The sequence below is a fragment of the Acomys minous genome, assembly GCF_964271855.1.
Source record: "Acomys minous genome assembly, chromosome: 15".
Lineage (NCBI taxonomy): Eukaryota > Metazoa > Chordata > Mammalia > Rodentia > Muridae > Acomys > Acomys minous.
In genome coordinates this window covers 99,474,758-99,500,317 of record NC_140497.1, presented here as the reverse complement: position 1 = coordinate 99,500,317, position 25,560 = coordinate 99,474,758, and the positions used below count along the sequence as shown (strand labels likewise).

Below are 25,560 nucleotides of genomic sequence, written 5' to 3'. Positions count from 1 at the left end.
CCCTGAGTGCTGGGATCAAAGGCATGTGCCACCATGCCCAGCTTAGCCTTGAACTCTTGCTCTTCCCGACTCAACCTCCTAAGTGAAGTTTCCATATTGCACAGTGTTCATAGGTCGATAAGTAGAATGCCCATTCTTCCATTGTTTGTTTGTTTGTTTTCAGATGAAGTTTCCTGTATCCAAGGCTTTGCAGCCAAGAATGACCTTTGACTTCCATCCTGATTACAGGTGTGCACCAGGTGTGCACCACCACAACTGGGCTACACTATGCTAGAGATCAACCATAGGGCTTCAGCCAGGCTCACAGTCGGCCTACACAGCCACACCCTCAGCCACACCCAACCCCGGGCTAAAGAAGCGGTTTTTTATTTGCAAGGAAGGAGCTGAAGCCCTGCCTCTGGCTGAGCCCTGCCTCCCTCTGGCTGCTCCCTTCCCGCCCCCCCCCCCCCCACAGTTACCTCTTCCTGGTCCAGCATCTGCTGCTTCAGCTTCTCGATGAGCTGGCTCTGCTGGTTGATCTCATCATCCTGTCAGAGATGGAAGAGGTGCTGAGGGGCCACTTCTCCCACTTGAGGGAGAAGCCAGATCCCCTCAAACTCCGACTGCTGCTTCAGGTTGGAAAGCTCACACACTGAAAGGAGGCTTGTCCCTGGCTTCCTTACAGGTATGGGACACATTTTTTCAATGCCTTTGAGACAACCTTGGCACTATACAGCAGAGGTCTACACATCCATAGCCTTTAGACTCAACCTTCTATGTTCTGGGATTATAGGAAGAATATATATATATATATCTTACTTTTAAAATATTTTTTTATTTTATGCATATGGATGTTTTGTCTGCCTATATGTCTTTCTGCCACATGTATGCCTGATGCCTTCAGAGCCAGAAGAGGCATCAGATCTCCTAACACTGGAGTTACAGGTGGTTGTGAGCCGCCATTTGGGTGCTGGGAATGGAGGCCAGGACCTCTGGAAGAGCATGCGGTGCTCGTAACCACTGAGCCATCTCTCCAGCCTCAAGAGCAAATGCTTGTGCATGACAACCAAATACATTTTGACAATTGAGCTCTCAGACATCCATTTAAATGATTTTTCCCCCCAGACAGGGTGTGCAGGCTCAAACTTCCTGTATAGCTAAGGACTACCTTGAGCTTCCAATATTTCCGTTTCCACGTGAGGTGCTGGGGTTCCAGGCCTGTGCCCCCATCCCTGCCATTGCATCATACTACACGCCCTGGGCTTGCCAGGCAGGCACGCTACCAACTGAGCTATAGCCTTCGCTCCAAACAGGTACGTTTACGAAGAGCCGTTACTGAGGTGGAAAACTACTTGTAATGTAACCCTGACTGAAAAATCTAGAGTTGGTCAGAGTGGCCACACTTGTCACCCCAGCACCTCGGAGCCTGTGGCAGGAGAAGCAAGAGTCTGAGGCTCCCCTAAAATATGAGACTATCTAAAAGCAAGAAAAACCAGATGCAAATTACTCAACCGTATACCTCAGTTGCATGACACACACACACAAAAAAACCAAAAAAAAAAAACCAGTAAAATATTAACACTGTTGTCTCTAGGTGACACTTGACTGATGTCTTTCATGTTCTTTTACTTTTAAAACTTACTTTCCAAGCCAGGCCGAGTGGCACAGACCTGTAATCCAGACACTCGGGAGGCAGAGGCAGGTAGATCTCTCTAAGTTCAAGGCCAGCCTGGTATACAAAAGGAGTTCAGGACAGCCAAGGCTACACAGGAAAACCCTGCCTCAAAAAACCAAAAAAAAAAAAAAAACAAAAACAAAAACAAAAAAACCCCAAAAAACCCAACAACTTATTTTCCACAACATAGTGGTTATATAAAGCAACTTTAAAAAAAAATGACAGCGTGGCTGGGTGCAGTGGTGCAGGCCTTTAATGCCAGCACTCGGGAGGCAGAGGCGAGAGGACCTCTGTGAATTTGACACCAACCCTGGTCTACAGAGTGAGTCCAGGACAGCCAAGGCTACACAGAGAGACCCTGTCTCAAAAAACAAACAACAACAAAATGACAGTGTGCATGTGTTTGTGTGATGTGTGCATGTGCACGCCACAGTGCTTGTGTGGCGGTCAGAAGACAGTGTGGGAGTCACTTCTCTCCTTCCACCACACGGGTCCCTGGAGAAGCAACTCAGGCGGTCAGGCTTGGCAGGAAGCCCCGCCCCCCTGCCACCGCCGCCGCCCCCCGCCCCCCCAGCTCACCAGTCACAAGCCAGCTTTTGTACCCTCAGCCTCTCAGCCCTCAGCACCCGCCCAGCCTCTGCCTTCACCTTGTCATCAAGCTGTTTGTACAGGCGGCGGATCTCTTCCTCATATTTCTGCCTCTCTTCAGGTGCGATGCGGACCACAATGGATGAGTTGTCGTTCACCGGGGTCTCCTCACAGAGCTCGGCTCCCAGAGCTGAGTCTTCTCCTGCCAGGCGCTCAGTCTCAGGCACATTCTCTCCTGACGGAGGGGAGGAAAGACCGCATCAGGTGTCACCTATGAGACAAACCTCTGGGTATCTGTGGGGGGGTTTCTAGACTGATCCACCTGGGGCGCCATCCCTTAGCCAGGACCTCCCAAGTGGTCCTTCTCTAACCATTGCGCCACCGGCTCAGCTCAGCCTCCAGCTTCGCAATCGTCTCCTTCTGGGCCTTGGTCTTCTCCTTCTCCTTCTCATATTTCTTCTTCCATTGCTCGGCAGTCAGCTCCAGATTCACAGAGGCAGTGTTCTTGATGGTCTTTGCCCTGAGTGAAAAGAAGAGCAGAGATGAAACACGAGTCAGTCTCTGCTGATATGAGGCATACGTGTGTGTGTTCGTGTGTGTGTGTGTGTGTGTGTGTGTGTGTACGTGTGTGTGCATGCATGTGGTGTGTGCATGTGTATGCATGTGGTGTGTGTGCATGTGCACACGTATGTTCATGTGACTAGCAAGGGATGAGACTGGGCAGGGCTTCCGGAATCCCTCTGGGGACTGTGACACTGACCGCTGCCCAAACATCAGGGTGGACTTGGTCTCTGCGTCATTGTAGCTGGACGGCGAGCAGCAGATGAACATGGTGGTCCTGCAGTTCCCACCCAGCGAGTCCTGGAGAATCCGGGTCATTTTGCTGTCACGGTATGGCACGTAGCTTTTCTAGGAGGCAGGCCATGAATGAGAAAAAGTATGCCAACCAGGTAACGCAGGATAGCAATGGGGGGTTGATTAGAACGATTAGACTAGACAATGAGAAATCGGGGAGGCAGGGAAGAGGCTGGGGTGACCTAGGGACACTTACAGTGCCCTCAGCCAGAGCGGAGATCACGTTCCCCAGGGCGGACAGAGACTTGTTGATATTCTTGGCCTCGTCCAGCACAGCTCCCTCTGCCCCGGTCTTGCTGACCTGTCGGAGAATTACAGGACAAGTATGGCAGGGAGGCTGAAGGGACCGGGGAACAGGACAGAGCGGGGCTTGGCCAGGGTGGGGACCCTTCCCCTACTGCCCTGAAAGTTCTTGCTGAAGTCCCTCCCTCCCCCCACCCTTGATAGCCTATCATTTATATGACATATCCCTGGTTAGCAAACCCAGCGCCGGAGGGTAAGCCTGTGGTTGCCGGGGGATAGGTGGCAGGGAGAGCGGGAAGTGGGATCTGGCAGTAATGAGCCTGTATGAGCTCGGGAACAAACTAAATTGACTGGATTATTTGGGAGTAAGGGTGGGAAGTGTCTCTGTTGTTTTTAAAATTATCTGTATTACCAGTAGGCCCGGCTAGCAATCAATCAAGACACAGACACTTGTTATATTTTAAAATAGCCTTAGTTATCCTGGGGCAGGGCAGATATCAATCCTCTAAACTACTTTTCATAGTAGGGCCTCAGGCATGGGATCCCTGCCTCAATCCCATGCCATCTGCTTCTAATAACTTCTGTCAAGCTACCTCCCTTCCATAATCCCACATACTTTGGGCCAAATCTCCATCCATGCCGGCCACGTGCTTCTCCTCCACCTAACCCATGGTGCAGCCTTCTCCTCTCCTCTCCCCCAGTCTCTCTCCAAGGTGACTAGTCCAGTCTGGCCTTGAACTCCCTCTGCCGCTAAGGATGAGCTTGAATGGGCTGACCCTCCTGCCTCCGTCTCTCAGGTGCTGGGATAACAGGCATGTGCCAGCTCATGCAGTGGGAGATGGATATTAAACCCAGGCTCTCGCACCTGCTAAGTAAGCACTCAACCAAATGAGTTGTGTCCCCCACCTTGGATTATAAGTGTGTGTCTGTGTGAGTGTGTGTGTATGCGCATGTGTGTGCACACGAGCGTGTGTGCCTATGTTTGTATGTGCGTGTGTGTGTGTGTGCGTGTATGTGTTTGTGTGTATATGCATGAGTGTGTGTGCTTGTGAGTGTGTGTGTGTGTGTGTGAGAGAGAGAGAGAGAGAGAGAGAGAGAGGTGCTGGCAGGGCGTGAGTATGTTATAGCACGTGTGTGGGCAGAGACAGCCTCACACGTTGGTCCCCGACTCCTGCCTTGTTTCAGGGTGGCCCCTTTGTTGTTCACTGTCGCTCACACCACCTCCCTCCAGCTGTAGGGGCACTAGAATTACAGGCCGAACCAGCATATTCCAGTTTTATGTGGCTTCTGGAGGTCTGACCTCGGGTCCTCGGGCGTTGCACAGCAAATCCTTTCCCTACTGAACCACTTCCCTGCAATATTATTATTTTAATGGTGAAACATTTGCTTACTATTGGGGTTCACACTGTCCACCTGCCGCTCCCAAGTGCTGGAATGAACCGTGCATTGCCAAAACACAGGGCCAGATTTATTTTTTTTTTCTTCCAGATTTAATTTTTTAAAAAGGCAAACCAGCCTGGACTACAAAGGGAGTCCAGGACAGTCAAAGCTACACAGAGAAACCCTGTCTTGGAAAACCAAAAAAAAAAAAAAAGGCAAACCTTCCCCCCCCACCAAAGGATTACTTTTTGACCCCCACCCCCACCCCACCTCGCTCCAAACATCCCCAACCTTCTCGCTCCCAGCCAGGTCCACAAGGTACAGCTTCCCGCTGAGCTTCTGCTCGGTCTCTATGTTCTCCTGCTTGATGTTGATGAGGAAGATGCTGTGGCTCCGAGAGCTGTGTTCATTCATATCTGCAGGAGACAGGGCCCTCTCTACCTACAGCCCCTGCAGAGCTGCGGTCCTCAGGCGCACGGCCTGCTAGCTGCCACTCCACCCAGGACCGTCCCTACTGTGTCATCTCCTAAGGGCCCCTCCTCCTCTGTCGCTCGTCCCCCAGTGGGCACAGAAGAGTGGTAAGACCTCCAGACCCAGGAGCTCTTTCTCTCCCCACTCACTGGTGACAGCCACGTGACGGTTGGACTTCCCCTCGTCGATCACATCCAAAATCTCCTCTGGGCTGGACACAAAGCGTTCGGTACAGCCCTGCAGGAGGCAAACAGCAGCACCATAAACGTTCATCTTCAGACTGAGCTGGCCACACACCACCCAGGTGACCTGCCAGGGGTCCCTTCCAAACCCCTCTTGGCACATCTCCGTCACCCACCTTCTGGGTCACTGCCCCTTCCCTGCCCCAACACACACACACACACACACACACACTCTTCTTGATGCCCCAGCCGCACACGAGAACCCACCCCACTCTCACCTTGACAAATGGCACCCGGTTTTTGTCCTCATGCACAGACAGGTTTGTCTTGGTCACTGAATCAAGATAGAGCAGGCTAAGAGAGACAGTACTCCCACCCCTAGGAACCCTGCAGTACAAGGGTAGGGAGACTCCCAGGGGCTCCGGGGGAGGGGGGGACCAGAATGCCACGGTCACAGGAAGGCCCCACCCCAACCCCCCTGACAGGACTGTAGCTGTTCTCAGCCTCTGTAAGGACTAAGCCTTTGAGCTCATCCCATGACTCTTCCAGACTTGGGGATATTTTTTTCCTTTTTGTTTCCGAAGCACTGAGCACTCAGCACTGGAGCCTGAGCCCAGACCCTCACACCCCCCTCCTGCCTACATTTCCTATCTCTCTTCCTCCTCCTTGCCCTGTTTTTCCCCATGTTAATTAGGGTTTGAGACCAAGGCCTCACTCCCAACAGGCTCTACCACTCACCGCCACCCCATCCCTTTTTACTTTTTTCCTTTTGAGACACAATCTTGCCTAGGGTGACCTCAAAATCACAATCCTCCTGCCTCAGCTTTCTAAGTCACTAGGCTTACAGGCAAGGTCTGTAGGGAGTAGAGCCAGAGGATGCTGGTATGAAGAGGCATGCCCCCGATGCTCAGCTGCAACCAATCTCTGGGTAAAGTCCCTCTCTGTCCTCAGCCTCTACACCTGCTTTTACCATCCAAGTACTCACCATCCAAAAGGTCCCGGATCTTATCCAGGTAAATCTCAAAATAAGAGACCTGGTTAGGGAGAAAGGGGACAATGTGAGGAGATGGTCTGTTGTTTTCATTTTATTTATTTTTATGCATCTGAATGTTTTGTTTATATGAATGTGTGTGTATCATGTGCATGCATGGTGCCCACAGAGGCAAGAAGAGCCCAGCAGATCCCCTGGAACTGGAGGTAGAGATGGTTGTGAGCCACCATGTGGGTGCTGGGAATTGAACTCAGGTCCTCTGGAAGAGCAGCCAGTGCTCTTAACCTCTGAGCCATCTCTCTCTCCATCCCCAAGAGACTGATCTTAAACCTAGCATGGGAATCCCAAAGCAATAGGACTGGCTCAAGGAGGGCAGTGGCTGGGAAAGCGCCAGCAAGGACATCTTGGTGAGAGGCTGAGGTGACTGGAGGGAAGAGTAAAGCTTTAGCTGGCTCATTCTAGGTCTTTCCTTCTCAGATCCCATCTGAGGCCCCGGAAGCCATATATGCTGGTCACCTTGATGTGGAATTCAAGGTTCTCATCCATGGAGTAGATGTGGTTGAAGATGTCTCGAGCAATCCGAGGGATGATCCCCATCAGCTGAGGGTCATGCAACTTCCCCTGAGGAGTGAAGGCACAGCAGAGTAAGGCTGAGACTCAGGCAGGCAGGGGCCTGAGTGACTTAAGGGTGCTCTCAGGAGATGGTCCCCGCCATGTCTGCTGTGAGCGGAAGCTGATAAGTCAGCAGTGTTCGGACCTCCGTTGCTGCTGGTTTTCTAGATCCAATGAGGGAAAGTGAGCAGGCTAAAGGGATCCCACCCTCCCCTGCTGCCGTGCTCCTCATCCCATGCTCCCGACCCACCCGCACTGACCCCTGGAGTTTCCCCTATGGATATTCTTTGCTCTTCTGCGAACGGTCTTTGAATCCCTCAACCGCCAGGTCAGAGCACTCACCTCCATGGTATGTGTTTTCCCTGAGGATGTCTGTCCATAAGCAAAAATTGTGCCGTTGTAGCCAGCAAGGACGTCTGGAAGAGAAGACAGAGAAAGAGATCTGGTGTGTGTGTGTGTGTGTGTGTGTGTGTGTGTGTGTGTGTGTGTAATGGTGAACATGGGAAAATACACTGTGAAGAGGAGTCTCTTACCTTTGACAATCTGCATGGCACACGCATGATAAACCTGCTCCTGAGTCGTGTTGGGGGGGAACACGCGGTCAAAGACATATGGCTTTCCCTGGAGGGCAAAGAATACAGGTTAGACCTCAGCCGGGAGTGAGAGACAAAGACGAATGCCACGGATCTTTCCATCAGCCTGCAAAAGGCATCTCACGCTAGGGCCCTGAAAACACATGGGCTGGTCGGGAGATGAGGGCGCCTGGCCGGAGCCACAGAGTTTACGCTTGACAGCAGGAGTGTGCTGTGGTGGACTGTCACTAAGGACTGTCACGCAGTGAGGTTGGTAAGGGGTCCTCGTCTGGGTGTGAGGTTCTAGCTCTTCCGCTAAGCCCAAACACCTTCCTGGGAAACCAGACAGAAAAAGACAAAGGAAAACTAGAAAGCGAGGAACCATTCATTAACAGTGGAAAGAACCTAAAAATTTTAAAAATCTTTTCCCCTACCAAGCTGTATGGCAGGTATTGAACCTCTTTTTGTTTGTTTGTTTGTTTGTTTGTTTCTGTTTTTGTTTTTTCGAAACAGGGCTTCTCTGTGTAGCCTTGGCTGTCCTGGACTTGCACTGTAGACTAGACTGGCCTTGAACTGACAGGGATCCACCTGCCTTTTCCTCCCGAGTGCTGAGATTAAAGGCGTGCGCCACCACCGCCCAGTGGTATTGAACCTCTTTAAGATGTACTAAGAAAGGTGCTGGAGAGAGAGGTAGGTGGCTCCGCAGCCCAGAGCATGTACTGCTCTCGCAGAGGATCTGAGTTCAGTTCCCAGCACCCGCATAGTAGCTTTCAAGTCCTTAACTTGCCAGGTGTGGTGGCGCATGCCTGTAAACCCAGCACCTGGGAGACAGAGGCAGGTGAATCTCTGGGAGTTCAAGGCCAGCCTGGTCTACAGAGTGAGCCCAGGACAGCCAGGGCTACACAGAGAAACCCTGTCTCAAAACAACAACAAAAAGAAGAGCCCTTAACTCCAGGTCCGGAGGACCCAGTGTCCCCTTCTGGGCTCTAACAGCACCAGGCACACATGCAGTACACTCACATGCAGACAAAACACTCTTACACATAATTAAAAAAAAAAAAAGATGTGTTTACTAAAAGATGCAGAATTGGTGACAGGTGTAGAATGCTCCTGGGGCGTGAGGGAATCAGGCATGGAGAGACATTGCACAGACCCTGGCACAGTTCCCTCAGTTTGAAAGAAGTATATGAAATCAGAAACGGGGATGCCCCTTAAGGAACTGTTGCTCAGTGGGGGAGCACTTGTCTCCCGAGCAGGAAGCCAAGCACAGAAACAACAATAGAGCAAACAGAAAAGATCATCAGACCCAGGGAATACGCTGTCGTGAGTGGCAGATTCCTGGGTTGTGTCTCGCTATCCGTCAGACCATTCTGTGAATGATTTCACTAGAGTCCACACGTGTCCAACTGAAAGATGAGCCTCCGGATCCACCCACAGCAGAGCTTGGGAGATGAACTTTAAAAAACTAAAGAGAGCCCCCACCCCGTCCACCTGACCAGGGTTAGACGGCAGCTGTGCTAAGCGCACTTCCACAATTCTGCCCCATGTGCACCGTACTATTTGTCTAGGAAGAGTTTCACAAGTGTCAGCAGTGGTTACTTTGGAGAGAGAAACCAGGAAAGATGATACTTTGTATTGTGAATCCTGCACCGGTTACTTTTTATCAAGTGTTTATTTGTTGTTTTGGCTTTTGACACTTTTTGTTTCTCTGTGTAGCCTTGGCTGTCCTAGACTTGCTTTGTAGACCAGGCTGGCCTTGAACTCACAGAGATCTGCCTACCTCTGCCTCCTGAGTGCTGGAATTAAAGGCGTGCACCACCACGCCTGCTTGACACATATTTTTTGAGACAGTCTTACTGTGAAGCTCTGGCTAGCCTATAAATCATGATGTAGACCAGGCTGGCTTTGAATTTGCAGCAATCCTGCCTCTACCTTTCAAGTGTTGGGATTACAAGGCATGGACTGGATTAAATTCTTTTTTAGGGGTTGGAGAGATGGCTCTACAGTTAAGAACACTGGATGTTCTTCCAGAGGACCTGGGTTCAATTCCCAGCACCTGTAACTCCAGTTCTAATAGATCTGACCCTTTCCAGACATACACTTGGAGGAAACATCACATAAAATAAAAAATAAATAAAAACAAAATAATTTAAATTATTTTTTAAAAAGATCTATTTTAGCCGGGTGTGGTAGCATATGTCTTTACTATCAGCTTGAGGGAGGCAAAGGCAGATGGATCTCTGAGTTCTACAGTGTGGATTCCAGGATAGCTAGAGGTACATAGAAAAACCTTGTCTCTGGCCAGGCTTAGTTTGCATGCCTTTAATCCCAGCACTCGGGAAGCAGAGGCAGGCAGATCCCTATGAGTTCGAGGCCAGCCTGGTCTACAAAGTGAGTCTAGGACAGCCAAGGCTACACAGAGAAACCTTGTCTTGAAAAACCAAAAAAATAAAATAAAAAGAGGAACCTTGTCTGAAAGTAAATCAATAAATACGATTTATTTTTATTTTAAATTATGTATATATGTATGTGTGCATATACATAATATATATTGTTAAATAATATAATATATTATTATGTGTGCAGTATATAATATATATTATATTGTTAAATAATATAATATGTATGTTTTGTTTTGTTTTGTTTTGTTTTGTTTTCGAGGCAGGGATTCTCTGTGTAGCCTTGGCTGTCCTAGACTTACTTTGTAGGCCAGGCTGGCCTTGAACTCACAACGATCTACCTGCCTCTGTCTCCCGAGTGCTGGGATTAAAGGCATACGCCACCACGCCCAGCTTATATGTTTTTAAAAAAGATTTATTAATTTTGTGTATCTGCATGTACACCTGAACGCCAGAAAAGAGCATTAGAACACATTATAAATGGTTGTGAGCCACCATGTAGTTGCTGGGAATTGAACTCAGAGCCTCTGGAAGAGCAGACAGTGCTCTTAACTACTGAGCCATCTTTCCAGCCTGCTATATATGGTTTTTTGAAAGACAGGGTTTCTCTGTGTTGCCCTGGCTGTCCTGGATTCACTCTGTAGACCAGGCTGGCTTTGAACTCAGGAATCCACCTGCCTCTACCTCCTGAGTGCTGCGATTAAAAGTGTGCACCACCATTGCCCTGTTCATTTAAAATGTTTTAATGTCTCATAACTACACACTAAGACTGTATTACTGAAGACACCACTCACATTGATTGCAGGACATAGAGAGATCAATCTCAAATTGACCAGAAAACTTCCTTCCTGCTAGCTAGCTTGCATAGTGCCAGAAGGTTCTATTCCTGCTTTTGGGGGAGAAAAAACAGTCAGTGGTCTTAGCCAGTATTTGTACAATGTTGCAATTGTACAATGTTACAGAAAGTTACAAATTTGACCTGTGCTTACTGGGGCAATAATGGCACAGCTGTTATCAGGTACCCCACAGGAGGAGATTTCACACCTGGTGCTGTAGTTCTGATCAAAAGCCCATTGCAGCTGGGCAGGGGTGGCGCACGCCTTTAATGCCAGCACTCAGGAGGCAGAGGCAGGTGATCGCTGTGAGTTCAGGCCAGCCTGGTCTACAAAGCATGTCCTGGACAGCCAAAGCTACACAGAGAATCCCTGTCTCGAAATAACAAACAAAGCAAAACAAAACAAACAAACAAACCAACAAAGCTCGTTGCTACCCAAGCACTCCAGAGGCAGAGGCTGGTGGAGTTCTGTCACTCCAAACCCAGCCTGGCGTACATAACAGAGCAGTCAGGGCTACATGATAAGGCCCTGAGTATTCAATGGATGTCTTCAACTGCATTCTAAAGATTTGTATTTATAGAGCTGGCCTTCCCCCAACCTTATTCAGGGAGTCTTCTTTTTGCGGTGGTTATCAGTTAATGTAAAGATTTATAATTAATCAGGCCCAGCGGTGGTGGTGCATACCTTTAATCTCAGCACTTGGGAGGCAGAGGCAGGCAGATTGCTATACTATGAGTTCGAGGCCAGCCTGGTCTACAAAGTGAACTCCTGGCCAGTCTTTGGGGCTGGAGAGATAGTTTATCACCCATTTATTTGGTGGCTCACGGTTATCTGTAACACGAGATCCAGGTGACCTGATGACCTCTTCTGGCCTCCGTGTGCACCAGGCATGCAAGAAAAACACCTATGCATGTCGAAAAATCATAAAATTAAATTTCAAATTGGGCTGGAAATGTACTGTTGTTTCCTGGATTTGATCCTGGATAAACTAGGTGTGGCAGCTCATTCCTGTAAACCCAGCCCTGGGGATATGGAGGCCGGAAGCTCGGAAACCCAAGGCCACCCTCAGCTGCACAAGGACTTCAAGGCCAAAGACTAGACCAAAATAATGTCTTTTAAATTAAATCAGGCGTTTGGTTAAAACCAGACGGCAGTATTTATTTGGTCTCTCCATAATCATTGCATCCGACGCCCAGGAATTGGCTGGGATCAGGGGGAAGCTCGTGGCAGAACACCTGCTGTCCTATGGCAAGACCCTGGGTTTGATCCCAGCACCAAAACATACACTTAAAGCCGGGGAAACAGAATTCACAATGGAGCTGCAGAGGGAACTCCTTAGTAGGGTGTGGTGAGCTTATTTTACTGAGTCATTCTATTTCATTAAGTATTTAAATATTTGTGCTCTGTACCAAGATCCCGGTGCTAAGGGTGCAGTTGGCAAAAACACTTACTGAAGTGATAAAAGATGGATATCAAAACATTCATTTCAGTATTAAGGAAAACCAGAACAAAGTCAAACACCCACAGAAACAAGTTGGATTGTGGCGCAGAGTGAGTGTGTAGCATGCTCGGGGCCCTGAGCCTTCATCAGCCTCAGCACAGAAAGAAAGAAGATGGGATGGGGATGGGAGAGCAAAAGGAATAATTGTTGAAATTTTATTTCTTTGTTTTTAATATATGAGTGCTCTGTCTTCATGCACACCAGAGGGAATCAGATTTCCTTACAGATGGTCATGAGCCATCAAGTGGTTGCTGGAAATTGAACTCAGGACCTCTGGAACACCAGCCAGTGTTCATAACTGCTGCACCATCTTGTCAGTCCAGCAATAACTTAAAAAAAATTTATTGGACTGGAGAGATGGCTCAAAGGTTAAGAGCACTGGCTGCTCTTCCAAAGGTCCTGAGTTCAATTCCCAGCAACCACATGGTGGCTCACAACCATCTGTAATGAGAGCTGGTGCCCTCTTCTGGCCTGCAGGTGTGCAAGTGTGCATGCAGGCAGAACACTGTATACATATAACTAATTTTTTTTTTGTTGTTGTTTTTGTTTTTTGAGACAGGGTTTCTCTGTGTAGCCTTGGCTTTCCTGGACTCACTTTGTAGACCAGGCTGGCCTTGAACTCACAGCGATCTGCCTGCCTCTGCCTCCCATGTGCTGGGATTAAAAGCATACGCCACCATGGCCTGGCTCATAATAACTAAACCTTTAAAAAAAAAAAAAGATTTATTTTATCTACTGTACATGAATGCTTTATCTTCAGGAGAAGGCATCAGATCACATTATAGATGGTTGTGAGCCACTATGTGGTTGCTGGGAATTGAACTCAGGACCTATGGAAGAGCAGGCGGCACGCGTAACCACTGACCTGCCTCTCCAGCCCCCCAGTAATAACTTTTTAAAAGGCAGGTTGACAAGAAGGCTCATCAAGTGAAACTTCTTATTGCCCAAACTGACCTAAGCTTGATAGATTCACCCGGTGGAAGGAGAGAACCGATTCCCAAAACTTGTCCTCTGACCTACGCATGCACGCACACATGCACGCCGCACGCATGCACGCACACACAGAGTCTATGGTGATTACATTTATAACACATATGGTAGATGAGCTCATATGTGGCTGCGTTCAGGGGCCGTGGATGGAGTGTGTCTCAGAGCGCCTGCTGGATGAACTGCACATCCTGCTGATGGCCACGAAGTCCACTTGAGCCCAGAAGGGAGTAGGCTTCCTGGCAATGCTTGTGGCCACAGTGTGAGAGACATGCACCTGATGTGGGGGGGGACACAGTGAAGAAGACCCATAGGGCCATGGCTGGAGGCATTGCTTCCATCTTAGCAGGCTTCACTGCCTTGGTAGCATCCTCTAGAACAGTCATCCGAATCCTCCGACCCTCATGAATGTTAAGTTCGGAGTTTGGTCCGGCCACCTTTATTGGGCAGGTGGCATCTGCTCCGGTCCCCCCGGGAGGCAACTGCTCTCTTGCTCTGCTCCTGGTGGTGAAATCTAAGCTCTGCACCTGGCTCCTACACCAAGCTGAATTCTACCAGCGCTTGTGTGTGAGCTGGGGATCAGCTCCTGGGCAAGGTGGGGAGGACAAAGGCCTCCTGGCCACTGCCTGAACTCCATGTTCAGTTCAGGTCGGGGAAGAGAAGGTGGAAAAAACAAAATGTGGGGAGGCTGTGCCCTTTGTATAGAAATAAAAACTGGGTCTCTTGGGGGGTGAGGAGTGTATGGATAGAGCAGCTTTAGAAAACAGATACAGATCCCAGCGCCGGGGGAGGAGGAGGCAGGAGGATGCCTGTTCGAGGCTCACATGAGCTACATAGTATGTTCGAGGTTGGCCTAGGCTGTAGGGGACCCTGTCCCTAGAGGAGGAGCAGAAGGAGGAAGAAGAGAAGGAGGAAAGAAAAGAACCAGATGTGGAACTGTTACTGGTGAACTGTCCAGGTTAAATTAAAAAATATAAAGTAGTATAGGTGACGTCACAGAAGAATATGTAGTGATGGGAGAAGGGAAGCACAAAATACTGCTAGGCAAATAATAGGGAGGGTATGATGTGAAAGTAAAAATACTAAAAAAAAATTTTTTTAATTAAAAAAAGGAAAGAAAATAAAATTACTACTGCAGAATAAAGAGTATACAAGGATGGTTCTATTTCTGTAAATGTATATATGTATAAACAAAAATGCTGTATATATGGAGATATATATGTACATACACACATATATATGGAAAACATGCTAATAGTAGTTATCTTGGTTAGTATGGTTTTTTTTATTTCCTTTGACTGTTTTTAGGGAACAGGACCTCACACTGTAGCTCAGGCTAACCAGCAATTCATGCCCAGCCCCCTGCCTCAGCCTCTCAGCCTCCAGAAGCCTGGGGCTTCCAGGGGTGGACACAATGTTGCTTTGATTGTTTTGTTTTGTACTTAAAACTTTCTTACAGCCATGGTAACCCAGGTCTTGTCTTCTTGGCTGTGAGCCTAGTCTTTAAATCTGAGCCATCTCTTCAATCCCAGCACTCGGGGAGGCAGAGGCAGGTAGGTCTCTGTGAGTTTTAGACCAGCCTGTTCTACATAGTGAGACCCTATTTAAGCAACAATAACAACTTTTTTCAAAATAAGAAAGCCTCTTTTGAAAAATCTACTGGTTTTTTTTTCTTGTTTGTTTTCTTTTGTGTTCGTTGGTTAGTTAGTTTGGTTTTTGTTTTGTTTTGTTGTTGTTTTGAGACATTCACTTAAGTAGTCTTGGGTGGCTTGGAATTCACTCTGTAGACCAGGCTGGTCTTGAATTCAAAGACCCTGAGTGTTGCAGCTAAAGGCATGATATACCACAACCAGCCCAGAAAATCTGAAGTTTTTAAACAAAGAAATTAATATCCTTGTTTTGCATCGTAGGAGAGGGATCAGTGCACAGAAGAGAGACTGCCCACACTAAGCACAGACAATTACACAGATGCTTACATGCTGGGTGAAATGAATTTCATGTGCTTATACAGAAAGGTCTCCAAGGTGCAAGGGAAATTTTTTTTAAAGCACAAATAGCATGTATAGTATATATATATATATATATATATATATATATATATATATATATATATATATATATATTTTTTCCTCTCTCTCTCTCTCTCTCTCTCTCTCCAGACCTGAGGACTGAACCCAGGGCTTCCTAGGCAAGTGCTCTACCACTGAGCTAAATCCCCAATCCAATATATTTCAAAAAATGTATGTGTGCTGGCCAGTTTTATGTCAACTTGACACAAGCTATAGTCATCTGGGAGGATGGAACCCCAACTGAGAAAATGCCTCCACAAGAGCAAGCTGTGGGCAAGCCTGTAAGACATGTTCTTAATTAACGATTGATGGAGAGGGCCCAGCCTATGCTGAGTGGAGCCATACCAGGGCTGGTGCTCCTGGGTTCCATAAGAAATTATGCTGAGCAAGCCACGGGGAACAAGGCAGTAAGCAGCACCCTCCACGGCCTCTGCAAGGGCTCCTGCCTCCAGGTTCCTGTCCTGACTTCCTTCTGTGATGGACTGTGGATGTGAAGTGTAAGCCAAATAAACTCTTTCCTCCCCAAGTTGCTTTTTCATCCCAGAAATTGCAACTCTAACTCAGACAGGATGCATGGACATATGTGCTTGGCTGTAAATGCTTATACTGTTTGCCTGTGCTTACGTACTTAACTCTAAGTGGATATAATGTATGTAGGTACTTGACTGTAAGTGTGTATGTTTTTGGAAGTGGCCACAGAAACAGGTAATAGTGTTTTTCTGAGAAAGGGAAAAGGAGGAGGAGGAGGAGGAGGAGGAGGAGGAGGAGGAGGAGGAGGAGGATAAGCAGCAGCTAAGGAAAAGAAGGAAAATTGCTTTTCATTGTAAATTTCTATTATTTAAATTTTGTTACATGCTTCTGTAGATCTTACTGAAGGGTTAGATTAACAACTATAAAATGAACTGGATATGGTGGCATACGCCTTTGATCCCAGCACTCAGGAGGTAGAGGCAGGCAGATCTCTGTGAAATCGAGGCCAGCCTGGTCTATAAAGAGAATCCAGAACCGCTGGGGCTACACAGAGAAACCTTGTCTCAAAAAAAAAAAAAAAAAAAAAAAAGCTAAAACACCACCACTACCATGGAAACAAAGAACAACAACAACAAAAAGAGAAACAAACACCAAACACCAAGTAACAATTCTTTGTTACTGTTTATGTGCTTTCTTTTGTCTTTAATTCCCCAAGAATTAAAATGTATTAGGTTTATAATTATATTGTTTCCAATGTTATTTAAAAAAAAAAAAAAAAGTCGGACTTAATTCGTTAGCCCGTAATCCATGGCCATGTTTCTTCCACCCAGCAGCCAGAAACAGAAACAAACACAGCACGTCAGACCAAGGATGCTCCTCTTTTCTCTACCAGTGATCTCCAGCCATGTCGCCTAGAGCCAGGCACCCAGCCAGAGGGGGTTAAATATAACTCTCCAGCCAGCCTGGCCCCTCCCGCCTGCCCTCCTGGGAACAGGGCACCAACACACCCAAATCTACACACACACACACACACACACACACACACACACACACACAGCACTGCACTCAAGTTCAAAACATTCCCAGTGGGAGGAATCCAGAAAGCGCTGGCTAAAATGGAGGGTGCTCTCCAAATGCTGAAGCTAAGGGGTGCCTGGGAACTCTTCTTCTTTAGCCCAGGCTGGGAAGGAGTGGAGCCGGGTGGGGAGATAGGTGGGGCTCTCGGCCTCTGAGGAGGGTAAAGCTATTCTAGAGCTAAGTAGTGGGAGCAGTTACCATTCTTGACCTCACTACTTCCCTATCCTTGGCTGGCCCGTCAACTCCAAGTCCAATTTCTAGCTTTTTGTTTTGTTTTGTGCTTGGTTGTTTCGTTTTGTGTGTAGCCAGCAGCCTCATCTCCCTGCCTGCATCTTCTAAATGATGTATCCTAAGACACATGAGCTAGCCATGGTGGTACACGCCCGTGATCTCAGCACCTAGGCAGCTGACCGTTGGGATCACCAAGAGTCTGAAGTCAGTCTGAGGCAACGTGTCATTTTTGTTCTGTTTGTATGTTGCGGGGTCTCGTTTTCGTTTTTTGTTTGTTTGTTTGTTTGTTTGTTTTGAAGTGGGGGTTTCCCTGTGTAACCCTGACTGGCCTGGAACTCACAGAGAATCACCTGTCTCCGCTCCCAGAGTGCTGGCACCAAAGGGGTGCCCCGCCATACCCTGCTTTGTAGTGTCTTATAAAGGATAACTTTTGGAAGGTAAGGAAATTAACACAGGCCTTGCTAGGTAGCCCAGGCTAGCCTGAGACCCAGTCTTCGTTGTTACCTCCACTCTTCCAAGGGCTGCCCTTGGAACCATAGCAGCCATGACCTGCCGGACAATGCATTTCTGTCTGATGGCCCACTTCTGCCTTTGCCCAGGCTTCTCCTTGAGTTGCGATCGCCACCCAGAACTAGAATTTCCCCCAAAGACACTATCCCTCCAGACCCCCAACACCAGAGTCTACGAAACACAGCTCCTCCTCAGGTTTGTTGACTAAACATACTGATGAGAAAGAGATGCTAGAGGCCTAAGGTTTGGATGAAACCATTAATAAGAGGGCGAGTGTCTCGCTCTTCCAAATTATACTTGCTCAGAGACAAAATGTATAAAGGTAACATTTTCTACTTATGTTATGTGTGTGAGCATTTCTTTTTTTTTTTTAAGATTTATTTATTGTTGTGTATATACAGTATTCTACCTTCATGTATACCTGCACACCACAAGAGGGCACCAGATCTCGTTATAGATGGTTGTGAGCCACCATGTGGTTGCTGGGAATTGAACTCAGAACCTCTGGAAGAGCAGCCAGTGCTCTTAATCGCTGAGCCATCTCTCCAGCCCGTGAGCATTTCTTTATGCGTGTGTATGTATGTGTACCACGTGCATGCCTAGTGCCTGTGGAGACTAGAAGGGGGTAGCTGACGTCCGGGACTAGAGTTACAGATGGCCGCGAACCCCCACGAGGGTGCTGGGAACTGAGCGCCGTGCTCTTAACCTCTGACCCGTGTCTCCAGTAACCCCTTCCCCACTTTTTTGTTGTTTGTTTTGGTTTTTTGAGACAGGGTCTCTCTGTGTAGCCCAGGCTGGCCTCAAACTCAGAAATCCCCCTGCCTCAGCCTCCCAAATGCTAGTATTAAAGGCGTGTCCCACTACCACCTGGCTTCCTCGCCTTTTTTTTTTTTTTTAAGACATGGTCTCTGAAGCCGGGTGTGGTGGTGGGTCTCTGTGAATCTCTGTAGGCCAGCCTGGTCTACAAAGCCAGTCCAGAACAGCCTGGGCTACATAGAGAAACCCTGTCTTGAAAAACCAAAAAATTCAGATCTAGCCAACGGACAGCGCATTCTCCATGGTTGTGGGGAGAGCAGGAATGCCTCTGACATGAACTTTGGTGCCCCCTATTTGATCACTTCCCCTTGGTGGGGAGGCCTGTGGCTCTCAGAGGAAGGGGAAGCAAGTTATCTGGATAAAACCTGATAATCTGTGATCATATGGTAGGGGAGGAGGTCCTCTTCTGTCACAGGCTTAGGAGAGGGGAATAGAGTAAAAGAGGGAGGGAGAGGGGAACAGGAAGACACAAGTGAGGGCATAACAATAGGGATGTAATCTGAATAAATTATTTAAAAATAATAAATATAATTTACAAAAAAAAAAAAAAAGACATAGTCTCTCTGAGAAGACCAATCCCCTTCCTTAGCTTCCTGAGTGCTAGGATTTACAGTGTGTGCACCACAGCAATCAGCTTACTTAACTGTTACCGGGAGTTGATTGGCGGTGCTCGGGGTGGGGGTGGGGTGGGGCACACACCTGTAATCCCACTCAGGAGGCTAAAGTGTGAAGGTTGCCTCAAGTTTGAATGTGACCCATCCTGGACTACACAGTGAGTTATAGGCCAGCCAGGGTCACACAGCCAAACCTTGTCTAAAAAAATAATGAGCATGGGCTGGTGAGATGGCTCAGCAGGTAACGTTGTCTGTGGCCAAGCTGACTGACTTGTTTGCAGGACTCGTTAGGTGGGAGGAAAGAACTGTCCTCTAACTTATACTGCTGTGCTGTGGCATGTGTGCCTCACCCCCACAAACAAGCAAATAAATAAATGTGATTTTTTTTTTCCGAGACAGGGTCTCTCTGTGTAGCCTTGGCTGTCCTGGATTTGCTTTGTAGACCAGGCTGGCCTCGAACTCACAGCGATCCGCCTGCCTCTGCCTCCCGAGTGCTGGGATTAAAGGCGTGCGTCACCACGCTCGGCCATAAATGTGATTTTAAAATAAGATAAAAACAGAGGCTGGGGAGGTGCGTTTGCTGTGCACACATGAGGACCTGAATCCAGTCTCCAGCACCCATACAAAAACTGGGCATGGGTGTGTGTGTGTGCCTGAAACCTTAGTACTGGGATGCAGACACACAGGTGGATTCCAGGGGATCCCTGGCCACCAGACGAGCCATAACAGTGAGCTTCAGGTTCAGTAAGAGGCTGTCTCAGGGGAACAATGGCCAACAGGAGAAGAAGACACAGACGTCCTCCTTTGGCCTCTGTATGTGGGGATATGTGCAGGCTCACTCTCTCGCACACATATGTGCACATACATATGCATACACTACATGCACTAGAACTCCCCAAATAACAGTTAAAAACAAGATTAGTAATTGTTTGCCTGTCGCTGCGGTGCAGTCTATACACATTATCCCATGTAACGGATGCACTATCCTAGGGCCTAAGTGTTACTGTTCTCATGTCATAAATGTGGTCTACAGTGAGCACAGTTTCAAACCCAAGAGGCCCTGACTGCAACCCCATTCCCAAAGTGAGCAAGGGACTGCACATATCAACCCTGCATCAGATCCTCCTCGCGGCTCTGCTTTAGCCTCCTCATGGCCTCCTTGTTCTGCATGTCTCAGAAGGTTTTCAAGTAGACCTAGCCTCTTGTCTAACCTCAATCCCCCATTTCAGAGGTGGTTCTCCCCTGAATCCTTCCAGAGAGACTGGTTCATCCTCTCCTCTCCCAGGGAATGGGACACCAGCTAACAGCAAAGCTTCAGAAGCAGAAGTTCCATTAGAAAGGCCCCTGCGCTGGGCATGGTGGCGCACGCCTTTAATCCCAGCACTGGGGAGGCAGAAGCAGGAGGGTCTCTGTGAGTTCGAGGCCAGCCTGGTCTACAAAGTGAGTCCAGGACAGCCAGGGCTATACAGAGAAACCCTGTCTCAAAAAAAAAAAAAAAAAAGAAAGAAAGAAAGACAGAAGGAAAGAGAGAAAGAAGCCCCTGCAAATCTCTCCACGTCTGAGATGCTCCCTCCCAGCCCTGCAAGTTCCACACTGCTTCTAGCCTTCTTCAGAGGCTCTCTCCATGAAGCCCCAGAGCCACCGTGTCTTTGAACCCACTCTGAGCCTCCTTCTATCAGTCTGTCCATTGGCTCAGGAAAGGCCTCACAACCTCACTATGGCTTTCCATCACCTGTGCTGGCTGATGCTCGTGGGGAGCACAGGACTAGGGGTCCAGAGACCTGCTCAGTTGTCAAGGGAGCACTTGGTAGAACCCTAACTTCAAGGACTAGGCCCTCATCTATGGTGACCCTCTTGGGGATTGTTGCCATGGTAACGCTTGAGAGATACTAGCCACAGAACACTGCCTCGGCCCTGCGTTTTCCTTTATATCACTCCCCTCAAAGCTAAAGAGATTCTTGTTTTCCCTTCAGCTCTCACAGGACCCTTAAAGTCATGACGGTGGCACATGCCTGGCGCTCCCAGCACTCAGGAGGCTGAGATAGGAGGAGAGGCCCTGAGTCCAGCCTGGAATACAGAGTTGCAGACTAGCCGAGGCCCTGGGAAGACCTGTCTCAAAAACAGAACAGAACCAGGCCAGAGGGATGGTTCTGTGGGTGAAGGTGCAGCCTGCCTTAGTTCAGTCCCAGGAAACTGACTCCTGACAGCTGTCTTCTGGCCCTCACACGTGTGCTGTGGCATATGCATACCCACCGTCCACATCACACAAACAAATAAATAAACGTCATGAAAAAAATAATAAACTGGGCAGTGGTAGCGCACACCTTTAATCCCAGAACTCAGGAGGCAGAAGCAGGTGGATTTCAGTGAGTTCAAGGCCAGCCTGGTCTACAGAGGAAGTTCAAGGGCAGCCAGGGCTACACTGAGAAACCCCATCTCAAAACACCAAAAAACAGAATTCACTTAACTTTTGGGAGATCTGAGGAAAGAAGCTTTGGACAGCTGCAAAGGAAATGGAGGGATTAAGGGAGGAGAGAGAGAGAGAGAGAGAGAGAGAGAGAGAGATTGATTTTGATTGATTCCTTGCTGTCACTCCTCCCCGACACCTGGCAGAGAAGCAGCGGGCCAGGCCGGAACATGGATGAGAAAAGACAAACACTTAAATGAGTTCAGTGAAAAAGTCAGACCAGATTCTAAATGTAAAATAAAAAGAGCAAACCGAGACAACACCACACACAGACCACACCCCAGGCATCCTTTCTGCTATGACTCAGGCTGTTGACTTTGTAGAATCCGACCCCCTTACATTTCTGAGAGAAGTCAGAGAGTTGAGGCAAAAGACAAGACCTACAGAGCTGTCTCTCCATCTCGCTGCCCTACCCTCTGCAAGCCACACGCAGCCCAGGAACAGAAGGGCCTCTGAAGCCAGAGCGACTCCAGTGCTGAGAGGAGAGGGGAGAGCCATGACAGGAGGGAGCAGGGGCTGCTGGCTGCCATCTGCCACTCAGCCCCAGCTTGTCTTCTCTCATCTTCCCAGACATTGTGCAGTGGTAGCTTCCACTGCTCGGCAAGGCAGTTCTCACACACTGGCTCCCAAAGAGCGCCGGAGCAGACAACAAGAGACAGGAGTTGCCACTGCCCCACGGGAACCTTCAAAGATCTCCTCAAAATCTTCTAGCCATCCGTCGCCTGAGCGAAGGCTGAAAGTCCAGGAGGCAGCCAGCTTTAAGGATGCTGCCTGAGACAAAATGGCCCCTGTAAGAATTTACATCTGGCGGAAGAGATTAACAGGAGGCCTTGGGCAAGGGAAGATCCGGAGCGAGACAAGTGTAGCCCAGGAGTACTAGCAGGACAGATAAGAGCTGAGATAGAGTCTGCATGGGGAAGAGGGGGACAGGGGACCGGGATGGACAGACAAGGGACTTCTTTTCACCCCGACTCTCTCCCTGTCTCCTCTGCTGTCTCACCAGCCAGGACCCATCCCATACACCAGGATGGTCCACAGAGCTTAAAAGGAGTCCATCTTCTGTATAAAATCTAAAAGAAGGAAGTTTAGCTTTAAGGCAGACCCCTTAGTGGATTTGCTTCCTGTGGTCACCCCCTCCTGGTTTTCAGCCTTTATAACTTAAAGGGGCCTCAAATTGCAAATCCTCCACATAAACCCAGCCAGCCAGGTTACTCAAAGGGAGAGGGGTCCCCCCCAGGGTTGCTCAGGGCTTTCTTTTAGCCTGGCTGCACTAACCAAACGGGGTCCCTAGGGTCCCTAAGGCAAACAGAACAGAGATGCCCTCCTTCACACTGCAGAAGCACCAGCCAAGCTCTCCACATGAGATGCTGGGTGTTGGAGCCTGGGGCTTTCTCAAAGGTGTGTTTACCAAAGGTCCTGTTTTCCCCAACTCAGAAGGCCCAGGTGTCTCCTTTCCAGCTGCTTTAAGCCAAGCACTGTGGACGGACACATAGGAATCACCCTGACCTTGAGAACTGCCCTCACAGATGCCCCTCCCTTCTGAAACTAACACGGGTGTCTTAGCTCAGTACCCCAAAGCATTACAGAACGCCACCCCAGACCTCTCACCTAACTCACAGCCTGAAAGTCCATAACACCCTAAGAAAGGCAGAAGGGACAAGACCTAGAGTCCCCTTAGGCCAGCACAGGTAACGGTCTGGAACAGAAATCTGGCGAGGCAAGGTGGCCTAAAGGAAAAACATGGCAGTTTGGGAGTCACAGACTCCACTTCAGGTCTGGAGACTGAACCAGTTGATGGATTCTCAGCATGACCTTGAGAAAGTCATTCAACTTCCTCAGACCTCAACCTCCTCATCTGCAGAATGGAAATCCGAACACTACTTAATTCAGACTGCAGTCCTGAGAATTCAGTCCTAAGCACGGAAAGCCAAGTACACAGCAAGTACTGCTTCTCCGGTGATTTCCACAGGGAAGGGCTGCAGTGACCAGGTAGCCTTCAGAATTACATCGTATTAGTTCTTTAAGACCGAGATGAATAAGCAAGTATGAACAAACACGGGGTTCTGTCTTGGGAGGGTTTAGGGAGTCAGAAATCCACTTGGGACAGAAAGGCAGGCATGGCCTTAGGATTCTAGAGGCTAACTGCCCAGTTGGGTGTGGCATCAATGCATTTCTTTCCCAGAAAACCTTTCATCAGACCTGTGCCCCTTCCCCCACTCCAAGTTCAGGCAGCAACTACTTCAGGCGAGAATGACGGGCTGGTCCTAGAACCCACTCCCCCATCCACAGAGACCCTAGTCTTTCCGTTTCACGTCTAGCTCATCCACTAACCTTCCCCTCCCTCTGTGGAGGTTGGGGTATTGATGCGAGCCAATAACAAAGAGAAAACGCGCTTTCTCTAGGGGAGAGGGAAAAACATCACAAAAGCAGGGAGCTGGCTCTAAGGGGTGGGAACATTGCAAGAGAGTAGCAAAGACAACTTGGGGCTCCTGGTGACGGGGAAGGCGCCCCCTCTCACTCTGCAGAGACTTGGCTGCAGGCCTAGGCAGGCCACACCCAGCCATCCTGATGCAGGGGAGAGGAGGGGCTGCGGCGGGAGAGGATGGAGGATGAGCAGCCGGAGCCGCTGCAGAATGACAGGCGGAGTGGCTGAGCCTCGGAGGTGAAAAGATGTTTGCATCCCGACCCCTCCTCTAATTTCCTTCGGATGAAGCACTCACCCCAATAATGACGCTGTCGTCCCCTTGGAAAATGGGGATGAACTTGTCCCCGCGCAGAATCTCGGCCTGGTTCAGGGGCCGAAATCGGCAAAGCACCTTGATGCTGCATTCGTTGTTGGTCTCCGCCATGGTGGTCGCCGGGGAGGGGCTTGGGGTGCGTCTCCGGCTGCAAGGGGTAGCGTGTGCTCCGGAGAAAGGGAGCGCTGAGCTGGGGTCCAGGCGGAGGACAGGTGATCTGTCGCTGGGGCCAAGGGAGCAGCTGGGACGCCCCGGCGAAGGTGCACTCTGGGTCTCCTGCGGCACTGGATGCGGGCGACCTGGGCGTCTGGTCCTCTCGCCGCGCAGAGCCTCTCCGCCCCTCGCGCTGCAGCGGCGCTGCGGGCCTGGGCGGGGCGCGCAGGAGCAGCGGGGGCGGGGTTTCCTTCGCGGGAGGTCGGGGCGTGGAGGGGGGGGGGATGATGTTCTGGACAGCGACCACCAAAAGGTCGTGGGGTTTTTGGCCTCTGCTCACCTGGTTCCACGATCTTAAGGCTTGCGGATAACCGTGTCCTCGCCCCTTCCCCACACAGCTCACTCCGCTACTCGCGACCCATTTGTTCTTCCTCAGACTCCACCTACAGGACCGGGGATAAGGAGACTAAGGTGGGCCTGTCGCCTGCCTGGGGAAACCAAGCGGCCTTCTACTCCCTTTATTCCAGAACATCTCCCAAGCCCATTCTACTCCTCTTTCCATATTTAAACCACTCTTGTCGTTCTTCCTCTCCCAGGCTCTTTCCCCTCCTCAGATGTACAATGAGCCAGTCAGCCTTCATAGGTGTGCATCTACGGAAGTGGTGTCCAGGTCCCGCGCCATGGAGAATGGGCAGGAAGGTCTAGCCTACTTCCCTCCCTTTCTTCACAAAAAGTGCTACAGTCTGGTGATAGTCAGGTCCCCAAGTGGAGCGAAAGCCAAGCTATCTTCTAGGCCATCGGCGTTCACAGGCAGACGGAGTTCTCAATGAGGCCTCTAACGTTGGGGCTGGGAGTAGCTTTTGCAAGAGAAAGGGAATCTGACAGCCTGAGGAAAGGGATGACTGGGGCAAAAGGCCAGGGGTACTGTGTGAGGATCTTCCAGGGCAAACAGCGACGTTCAAATCTCAGATATCTGTGTGTGTGTGTTTACTGCCCTAGTTTCCCTTGGATAGCGTCCCCAGTCCTTTCTCAAGCCTTTCTTTTCTTCTCCCAATATCCTGATCAGGGAAAAAGACAGACAGACAGACAGACAACAAAGAGACAAACCCTTGTCCTTTCTCCCACTGCAGCCCTGAACAGAAA

General features: G+C 49.2%; 1 protein-coding gene across 1 annotated transcript in view; it reads right to left on the bottom strand.

The window, feature by feature from the left end:
* KIF5A (kinesin family member 5A) overlaps positions 1 to 24,626 on the bottom strand; it is a 38,541-nt gene extending 13,915 nt beyond the window's left edge. The window contains exons 1-13 of the mRNA XM_084759602.1: positions 24,247 to 24,626; positions 7,510 to 7,597; positions 7,319 to 7,392; positions 6,881 to 6,985; positions 6,359 to 6,407; positions 5,652 to 5,707; positions 5,341 to 5,428; positions 5,012 to 5,136; positions 3,294 to 3,398; positions 3,003 to 3,151; positions 2,614 to 2,762; positions 2,302 to 2,477; positions 459 to 527 (exon numbers count right to left, since the gene is read on the bottom strand). Of these exons, the coding sequence (XP_084615728.1) occupies positions 459 to 527; positions 2,302 to 2,477; positions 2,614 to 2,762; positions 3,003 to 3,151; positions 3,294 to 3,398; positions 5,012 to 5,136; positions 5,341 to 5,428; positions 5,652 to 5,707; positions 6,359 to 6,407; positions 6,881 to 6,985; positions 7,319 to 7,392; positions 7,510 to 7,597; positions 24,247 to 24,375 (1,362 nt within the window). The 5' untranslated portion in view covers positions 24,376 to 24,626. The remainder of the gene's footprint in view (positions 1 to 458; positions 528 to 2,301; positions 2,478 to 2,613; positions 2,763 to 3,002; positions 3,152 to 3,293; positions 3,399 to 5,011; positions 5,137 to 5,340; positions 5,429 to 5,651; positions 5,708 to 6,358; positions 6,408 to 6,880; positions 6,986 to 7,318; positions 7,393 to 7,509; positions 7,598 to 24,246) is intronic.
* Between the last annotated feature and the right edge of the window lie 934 nt (positions 24,627 to 25,560).